The sequence below is a fragment of the Tupaia chinensis genome, unplaced genomic scaffold, assembly GCF_000334495.1.
Source record: "Tupaia chinensis unplaced genomic scaffold, TupChi_1.0 Scaffold000511_1, whole genome shotgun sequence".
Classification (NCBI taxonomy): Eukaryota; Metazoa; Chordata; class Mammalia; order Scandentia; family Tupaiidae; genus Tupaia; species Tupaia belangeri.
Genome location: NW_006160024.1, coordinates 266,486 through 276,176, shown reverse-complemented (window position 1 = coordinate 276,176; position 9,691 = coordinate 266,486). Strand labels below are relative to the sequence as shown.

The window sequence follows — 9,691 nt, the reverse complement described above, 5'->3', positions numbered from 1 at the left end:
GGACCATGGTTCAAATCCCAACCCCAGCAGCTTGAAAAATATGCCAGACATCATGCCCCAAACCATGATGGAGAGACGAAGGAGAAGGGATTGCAGCATGACTACACCCCATTGGGGGGTGTTTTCACACATGCTCTAGCTCTCTGTCTCTCACACGAGTGCATAGTCCCTCTGGCAATAAAAAGTAAGTTTCAAGCCTCTGGGTGGGGACTTGAACTGCAGTCAGCTATGTAGGAGTCTAGCACCTTAACCACTACACCACTGGCTGCAACTACCCCTCCTCCTTCACATAATGTAAATTCAATTCACTTATTAGAACTTTTCTTGGGGGGAAGAGAGAGATTTTTGCTATACGGTGTGTGCACTCACCAGAGACAGAAGCAAGAAATCACCCCTCAAGGGGAATGGGCATCCTGAAATCCCTTCTCCTCCATTCTCCTCCTGGGATCTTGGGCAACCATGCACACACACTCAGCATGAGCTTCAAGCCTCTGGGTCTGGAACTCACTGCACTTGGTCATATGGGAGTCCAATGCCTTAACCATTACGCCACCTGCTGGCCTCTGCTGGCCCCCCATTGGAACTTTTTTTTTTTTTTTAACGTGTGTTTGGAATAACTTGGGTATATGAATCTACTTCTCAGCTGTAAGTTTCATGGAATTTGAATGCTGATCAAGTCTCCACTCCAAGTCCAATCTTTATTTTTTCAAGAATTATTCACTTAATTTTATTTACTGTTATTATTATAATTCGAGAGAGAGAGAGAGAGAGAGAGAGAGAGAGAGAGAGAGAGAGAGAGAGAGGAAAATGTCAGAGCGAGTAGCCAGGTCGGGGACTCAAACCCGCAGTCTGCCATGATGGAATCCAGTGCCTTAACCACCATGCCACTGTCTGGCTACCAAAATCCAGTGTTCAAATTGATATGTGCTGTTTACTGTAAAATACATACCACATTTCAAAGATTTAGTACAACAATAATAAAATACGTCATTAAAGATTTAAAAACTGATTATGTGTTGAAACAATATTGCCCCTTAAGTAGCTTATTGAGATAAGTGAAATATACTAAGAAAATTTCCACGTTTCTATTTGTTTAAAAAAAAAAAAAGTTGCCAGAAAGTTTATAAAGTTAGACATGCTATTTACATTGCGTTGTCATGAGAAAACATAGAGGTGTTGAGCTTATGGTCGCGCTGGCAAGACATGCCACCAACGTTAGTCACTAATGGCAGGCAATATCGGATCAATATTCAGACAGTCACTGTGAGGTTCAGGGGAGGGGAAGATAGGTCCACCCTAAGCCTGAGAACGTCTGAGGGGGCAGGTGGGCGGGACCTATCCGCCCTCGCTTCCTCCGGGCCCCGCGCCCCGCCCGAGAACGCGCTGCGCCGCTTGACCCCGCCGCTACGCCGTAGGCCGGGCTGCGCGCTCAGCCGTCGCGATGGCGGACGTGTCCGAGAGGACGCTGCAGGTGTCCGTGTTGGTGGCCTTCGCCTCGGGAGTGCTCGTGGGCTGGCAGGCGAATCGGCTGCGTAGGCGCTACCTGGACTGGAGGAAGAAGAGGCTGCAGGACAAGCTGGCGGTGACGCAGAAGAAGCTGGACCTGGCCTGAGACCGCAGACCCCACGCGGCCACCTCGCCTCGCCATGTCAGCGGGAGCGCCGGCCTGCGAGCCGGAGTCGGGGCCGGTCCACACTCCCCTGGCGAGCCGGGCTCTCCCCGGTGTCGCTGAGAGGTACGCTTAGTGGCACATGCAGGGAGACTTTGGGGTCGAGCGAGTATCTGGAGGCAGCTCGCAGGAGGCGACTTGCTCGCCTGGTCACCAAAAAAAAAGGACACTTTGTTTTTCTTAATAACTGGCTCTTTGCCGCCGGAGTTTAGCTCACTAAGGGTGTTGAAGAGGGAACATCTTACCACGTGCAATGTCGTTGCACCCGAAGAACATTAACCTTCAAAATGGAGAATATTAGAGAGGAGAAGAGGACGGACAGGGTGGGGGGATCTATGTCAGGGGTGGGGGCCTTGCCCACTTTTAAGCGGGACCTTATTATTTACAATCAAATTCTTGATTACACTATAGTACCCGTTCAGGTTCAGGTTTTGTAAACTCCAACCTGAATTCCTGGGTTGGCAGCCTGGTAAGTTGGAAAGAGCTGGAAATCGGGAGCCTTGCATTTTCATCAGAACTGTGCATCTTGCTTTTCTTGTCTGTAACACCAGATATTATAGTTCGTAGTTTAACACTGTAGTACTATAATAGGAAGCTACAGATTACTCATTTCTAATACCATTTTTGTTTTCTGTTCCCAGCAGCTTGTCGAGGATGGATGTTAAGCACTGAAGTTCTTCTTGCACCTTATTGATTAGTTTTATTTTTAAAATAAAAAAGTAAAACATTGAACTTCTTCTAAAGGGAAAAGAGTATCTTGTCTACGATGAAGTTTACTGCATGTCAAGAGATCTGGACTCTTAAAGCTGGTACATAGTCTTAGTGTATTTGAGCAAATACCTTCTTGGGGAATCTGTGTCATTTCCTGGATACAACTGCAAATCAGATTTGGCCAAGGGCTATTATGGGTCCTTTTTACTTGACCTGCTAGGAAAGCAAGGGGCTGTGTAAAAGTAATTGAGGTTAAGGGTAATGTGTGAAAGATGTCTACGCTTCTGAGAGTGACACTGTACTCCATGTACAGCGTAAAGTTGTTATTGGCAAAAGTCTCATTTATGTGTCATGAGAATACATATGTGACAGAGAAACTTTCCTGAATAGAGTGCAGTGATACATCTCAATTTTACCTGAAACTCAAGGCGAGTGACCATGTCCCTGTTCTTTTTTTTAAGCGTTATTTATCCAAATTTATTTATTTATTATTATTAAATTTGACCAGAGATAGACAGAGATAGAGAGAATGAGAAAGGGAGAATGAGAGTGAGAAAGCAAGCTTCCAGGTCCAGGACCTGAATCAGGGTCAGCCATGTAGGAGTCCAGCACCTTAACCACCACACCACCTGCTGGACCCATCCCTGGTTGTTTTTGATTTGTAGGGAGGTGTTTTCTAGAATACTGCCCTTGTTCATTCTCATGACTCATTTCTCAGTTCCATTTATAAAAAATTCAGAGAATTTTTTTCATAGATAATACTTCTTTCCCCCTATTTTACTGGGGCCCTTATGCCTTATTACTTCCTACTTGTTTTCATTTTGTGGATACAGTACTCAAGGACAGGCGTGTTGGTTCTTAGAGCTCCATCCTATCTAGCCTGTAGTTTGCTGAAGCTTCCTAGTTATTGTCCCTCCCTGAGACCCAGAGTTTTGAATCATTGATGTCTGGCTTTTTCTGAGGCTCCGCACCCCCAGTATATTTGATGATGCTACTTTTTCCCTTAAAATTCTCCTTCCTTGGCTTCTCTAATAACACAGAAGTTTACCGAGTTTCCAGATCTTTAATGCTGATGCTTTTCTCAAGTTCAGTGAACTTAGCCCGCAGTCCTCTGCTCTGTCCTTTCCTGCGACTACCCCAGCCATGCACCCAGTGTGTTTCTCAAGCTGCTGGGTCCAGGACTCGAACTGCACAGTTGGCCATGTAGGATCCAGCCGCCTTAACCTCCACACCATGGGCGGGCCTGTTGAGTGAACATATTCAGTGGATGACATTACTCTGGACCTCAACCCCAGTAATCCTCGATCCAGCAGGCCTCACTCTTGTGTAGTCGTTGGCACAGTTTCACATTTCTAGCCTGTCACCCGAGCTCATAAGCTCTTTGAAAGCAGTGTTAAATATGTAGTATGGAACCAGGCAGTGTCTTGCACCAGGGTGCTCATAAATATTTGTCATTTTTATCTGAAATGGAGTGTTTTCCTTCCTCCTAAGACCCTGAAACAGAAAACAATCTCTTTGCCATAATCAGCTCTCAGTAGGTTCTGAATCACTTTGTTTTACTAGTTCTATACCATAAGTGTCTTGGGAGCCCTTACATTCTTTTTCAGTGTCTCCTGTGAGGAAGCAGTACCAGGCTGATACTCATTTTTTTAAAAAACAATTATTTTTTATTATTTTAAAATTTTGACCAGACAGAGAGAGAAAGGGAAAGCGAGAGAACAAGCCACCAGGTCTGGGACTCAAACTACGGCTGGCCTTGTAGGAATCCAGTGCCGTTAATCACCATGCCACCTGCTGGCCCTGACTGATACTCATTTTAACACACTCTATGAGGAAATGATAAGCTTTATGAAATAGCTTGTTTTCAGGAGAAACTTTGGCTGTGGTTTGGCTTTTTTTTCCCCCTACTTTGTTGCAAATCTTTCTCAATTTAGGTTACTTTGATTTTTCTTAATGACATGAAGGGATGACAAAAGTGATGACTAGTGTTAAGGTGCCTGTCCTGAGTGTTCATAGAAGTTGAAAGAAACACAGGTTAATGACAGGAGGCAGCTGAATACTCTCACTCCTCCTAACACAGCAAGTACCCAGGTGGGACTCCTCAAAATTGAATGTGCACAGGAAACGCTGGGGTACCTTGAAATACAGATTCTGGTTTTCTAGGTCCGGAGGTGGGGCCAGAGAGTATGTATTTCTAGCAGTCTCCCAGGTGGTAGTGGTGATGCTGATCCAGGAATCACAAGTAATAAATATTTGTAACTAAAACAGTATCATACAGAAATGTGTAGTCAGTGACATCTCTCCACTGGAGGTGAATAAGAATAATAAACAATTTTTTGCACCCTTCCTCTTTACCAGAATAGATTGAAATATATTCATCTTGTAACTTAGCCACTTTAAAATGTGGAGATCCTGCAGCCAGCAGGTGGCGTGGTGGTTAAGGTGCTAGATTCCCCCGTGGACCAGGTGGCTTGAAAATCACCCTGGGTGTGTGTGAGTTCATACCCAAAGTCCCAAGAGGAGAATGGAGAAGGGATTGTGATGTGGCCATTCCCCTGGGGGTGGTTTCTTACCTCCCCTTTCTCTTTTCCTCCCTGGTGAGTGCACACACCCTATGGCTAAATCTAAAAGTAGAAATAAAATGTAGAGATCTCTATAAAACAGGTACAGAATACTTCTTTCCTAGTGTGTTTATAGAAATACATTTAATTTGAATGAATTCATAAATTATATTTAGGTCAGCTCTTTCTTTTTTGCTTACTTCTTATGAGATTACACCTAAGTAGTGATTATTTTTTTGTAGAGATTTTTGCCTTAAGGCACATGTACTTGCCAGGGGGATAGAGAGAGTGGGAGGGAAAGTGAAAAGTCACCCCCTAGGGAGGATGGCCATGCCGTAGTCCCTCTCCGTTCTCCTCCTGGGATCTCGGGCATGCACGCACACGTGACTGGTGTGAGTTTCAAGCCATGGGATCTAGGAATTGAACCATGGTTGACCATGTGGGAGTCCAGCAATGTAACTGCTTAGCCATCTGCTGTCCCCAGTAGGGATTCATTAATCCATTTTAAACTATTTTGTAACATTCATTATTTTCTCTGTTGTTGCAAACTTTTTTCTTTTTTAATGAGAGAGTGCTTGCATAGGTGAGAGTGAGAGAAGCACTCCCCAATGGGGCCTGGTCATAACTCAGTCCTTTTTCTTCGAGTTCTCCGTTCCATCAGGATCCTGGGTACACGTGTATGTGTGTATACGTCATGTGTTTTTCAAACTCCTAGGGTCAGGACTTAAACCCTGGTTGACCACATGAGATCTGGCTTCCTCTCACAACATTTAACCACTGCACTATAGGGCTGGCACTGTTGTAGACAATTTTTTTTAATGGAAATACTGTGTCTGGCTATTTAAGGGCATTTTAGGTATTGTGAGTCACAGTAGAAAATTTGAAAATAAAAACGAGCTATTGCCAGGAAGTGATATGGTGGTTAAGGCACTGGACGCCCATGTGGCAGACTGTGGTTTGAGTCCCAGACCTCATGGCTTGCTCTCTTACTTTCTTTCTCTGTCTGTCTGTTTCTGGTAAGCACATGTGCCCTGTAGCAAATTAAAAATAATAAAATTAATTATTAAAAAAAAAAACCACCGAGCCACAACAAAACAGACAATATCAAGTGCTATCAAAGATGTGCAGAACAAAATCCCATGCTGATAGAGTGTAAATGAGTACAAGCACTTTGGGAAACCAGGTGGCACGCGCTAACGCTGAACAGTAAAACGGCTTTGTGTACACGTTTACCCAAAGACAAACCAAAGGATCTTCATTAAATTCATGAAAAACTGCCTGAGTTTCAAATTTTTTTTGCAATAAAAAATAAAATCATACTTGAACTCCATTTTCCATGAATTATTCTCATATTTATACTAGCATTAAGCTGCAAACTACCCTGATGCCCAGCAACAGGATGAATGAGTTTATTAGTGTGTATTATACAATGAAATACCAGAAAACGAGCATAAACAAACCACAGTCCTGCGCAGTATAGATGAATCTCAGATGTTGAAAGGACACAAGAAGACAGTACACACATGATTTCATTCTCCAGTAAAAGGCAAAGTAAGTTTGTGCTTTAGGCTAGTGTTTTGGTAGGAGGGTGAGGATAGGTAGGAACTGGAAGAGAAGACAGTAGCATGCAAGTCAAGTTTCTTAATCTAGGTACTGTTAAATGGTGCATTCAGAGTGAAAATTCAGTGAGCAACACACTTAGATTTTGTGCACTTTTCTCTATAGTATACTTGAAAAAGTGACAATTCAACCTGACCTGTTGGAATAAACCTGTGTGTTGCACTGACAATTACACATATGTGGTCTGTCATTTGAAAGATGAACACAGATCATTATTTTTGTTCAAGTCAGTTTTTGGTGTGCTGGAGTTTGGGATTGGATTTACGGGGTGCAGACCTTTTTGGGTGGATTTAAATTGGGGATCATATAAGAACTCATTCATGAACTTGGCATAAAACAATCACAGGATCCTCAAAATTCAGGATGGATAACATCCAAAATTAGAACGAAATGAGACTTCGGCAAATTAAATGGCCTTTGAAAGTCACGGTATGCAACAGAACCATGCATCCTATGAGGGCCACATAGAAAAGTTACCTAGTTGAGAGTTTGAAAGGCTCTCATTTTAAGATCTGCCTAGCAAAACCTGTATCAGAAAAGGAATGCCATGGGACCAGCAGTTGGCATAATGGCTATGTCACTGCGATCACGGTTTGAGTCCTGGACCCAGTGGCTTAAACTGACGACGGACGCGTGTGCGTGCGTGCCTAAGGTCCCGAGAGGAGAATGGAGGAGGAGGGATTGCGGCGTGGCCATTCCCTCTAGGGGGTGATTTCTCGCTTTCTGTCTTTATGGCGACTATACGCGCCCTATAGCAAAAAAACCTGTTCAAAAAAAAAAAAGGAAAGGAATGCTACGAAACAGTACCAGCAGGAACGCCGTGGCAGTATTGCAGTACTGTGGGGCGTTCCCCCAGCCGTGGGGGTAGGCGGCCCGGCTGGGTGGCACCCGAGGACGGCCTCCGCACGCTTTCCTCGCCACGCAAGGCTGGCCGGGCGCGCCGAGATGGCGTCACCTTCCGGCGCCGCGCCTTGGTTTCCCTGGCGACCGGCGCGCGCCCCGCGCCTAGGCAAAGAGATGCTGGCCAGGAGGTCGCGGGATCCGCTGCAGAACCTGCGGCGTTGCAATCAGGACCTGAAGCAACAGGTGCGGTCAGGCTGTGCCGCGAGGGGCCGGGGTCTGGGCCGGGTGAGGGGCCGGGCCGCAGCGGGGAGCGGCGGGGCGCAGCTGTGCGCACGGCGCCGTCGTCGCTCTCTCCCACCTCGCTCCTTCAGTCCCGAGCTGTCACGCCCTCCCTCCGCTGCACCCCAGCGCCGAGCTCCGCGTGCCCCACGGCCGTGCTGCAGGCGACCGCGAAACCTCCGAAAACCACGACCGCCGGCTCAGCTCCCTCCGCTCACCCCGCGCCCGCGTCCCAACCTCTCACCACGTAACCGAGCTCCTAACCCACCGCGTCGCCCAGCCTAAACTTCGGCCGCAGCCGGGCCCGCCGCAGCCCTAGGCCGACGCCCCTCCTCCCGCTCCACGCCTTCTTCACTGCGTTTTCTCGCCGCCGCCGGGTGTTGCGCTCCCACCCACTGGAGCGAAAGTGGGGCGCGGAAGTCTTACTCTGTAAGCACATGAGATCCGACCTCTATAAGTATATAGAAGAGTACAGTCAATGTAGCATGTGCCTGACATGGCACATGCTTGGCAGGCTGAGGTTGCATGGGAGGCTGGATTCAATTCCCCATCCTGCTTAAGTGCAGCAGCACATGCCTGTAACCCCAGCTACTGGGGAAAAGGAGACAGGAAGATTGTGACAGTGAAACTCTCTGCAAAACAAAAACATTCTAAATAAATATTAAAAGTACAAAAGATTTGGCAGATAAATAAGTGAATCTATATTGAATCATAGCAGTGCATCAAAAGCAAAATGCTTTGATAGAAATAAAAGTAAAACTTGACGGAGTGTGTGTGCATGTCTGAAATCCCAGTCACGGAGAAATGGAGACGTGACCATGTCCCATTGGGGGATATTTTCTCTCTCTTCCTCTCTCTGCCTTTCCGGTGAATATGCACACCTGGCAAAATTTTAAAAAAGAAAGTTCAGCAAATGCACATTTCTAATTTATGCATTTCATTGTATGTAAATTTTCTTTCAAATATTAAACTCTGATTAGTAATACTCATAGGGCATTATTTAGAGGCAAATGTATTGATTACAGAATTTACTTTAAAACACATTTTTAAAAAGATCCAATATAGGGACCAGGAGTTAGTGTAATGACTATGTCGCTGGACTCCCATGTAGTTAGTTGCAGTTCACGTCCCAGACCCAGTGGTTTAAACTCATGCCGGCGCATGTGCGTGCGTGCCCAAGATCCCGAGAAGAGAATGAAGGAGAAGGGATTGCGACTTGGCCATCCCCACTACCCCCTCCCACCCCTCACCGGATGATTTCTCGCTTTCTGTCTGTTTGTCTTTCTGACGAGTGCATGCACCCTATTGCAAAAACCTCTCAAAAAAAAAAAAAAAAAGGTGTGTGTGTGTATATATAGTAGAATGTTAATGGTAGAATGTAGATGGTGTATATATGGCTATTCACCGTAAAATTCTTTCAGCCTTAGTGTATGTTTTAAAGTGTTCATTGTAAAATCTTGGGGACAAAAGAGGAGTAAAATTTTATTTCCTCAAGAAGAAGCCAGGCCTTCAGAAGAAGGTTCCACATGGCTCCAGCGAACTAGATTTTTCAGGGAATAAAGATTTTCTACTGATAATTCAGCCTCCAACAAACGAGCTAGCGGCTGAACTTCAAGAATTTGAAAGAAACACACTATCCATCAGATGACAAGAAATCACCGCCGGATCACAAGAAATATGGGAAAACGAGAAAATACCTCTCCTCCAAGGGAAAAGAGTAACTCTTCTTCATCCACAAGCAGTTCGGTGAAAATCATGGAAATGTCTGATAAGGAATTTAGAGCATTCATAATGTCGAAGCTAACAGAGATGGAAGAGAAGAGAGATAATGAACTGCTAAAGAAAAAGGAGAAAGAAGTTGATGAGTTCCAGGAGATGAGGAAATTCTTGCAAGATCTAAAAGAGGAATTACACACTTTACAAAAGACTCAAACGGAACTGTTAGAGATGAAGTCTATAACACAGGAAGTCAAAATCTCCCTTGAAAGTATTAAAAGTAGACTAGATC

At 45.2% G+C, this 9,691-nt stretch overlaps 2 protein-coding genes across 3 annotated transcripts in view; both read left to right on the top strand.

The window, feature by feature from the left end:
• Positions 1 to 1,203: 1,203 nt before the first annotated feature.
• MTLN (mitoregulin) lies at positions 1,204 to 2,405 on the top strand. The gene is given in 3 exon segments (XM_027775004.1): positions 1,204 to 1,428; positions 1,430 to 1,735; positions 2,314 to 2,405. Coding segments are annotated over 2 exon segments (408 nt in total). The 3' UTR covers positions 1,613 to 1,735; positions 2,314 to 2,405.
• Positions 2,406 to 7,510: 5,105 nt separating this feature from the next.
• NPHP1 (nephrocystin 1) overlaps positions 7,511 to 9,691 on the top strand; it is a 91,560-nt gene continuing 89,379 nt past the window's right edge. For both annotated transcript variants that reach the window (XM_006156628.3, XM_006156627.3), the window contains exon 1: positions 7,511 to 7,647. In XM_006156628.3, coding sequence (XP_006156690.1) covers positions 7,579 to 7,647 — 69 coding nt within the window. In that variant the 5' untranslated portion in view covers positions 7,511 to 7,578. The remainder of the gene's footprint in view (positions 7,648 to 9,691) is intronic.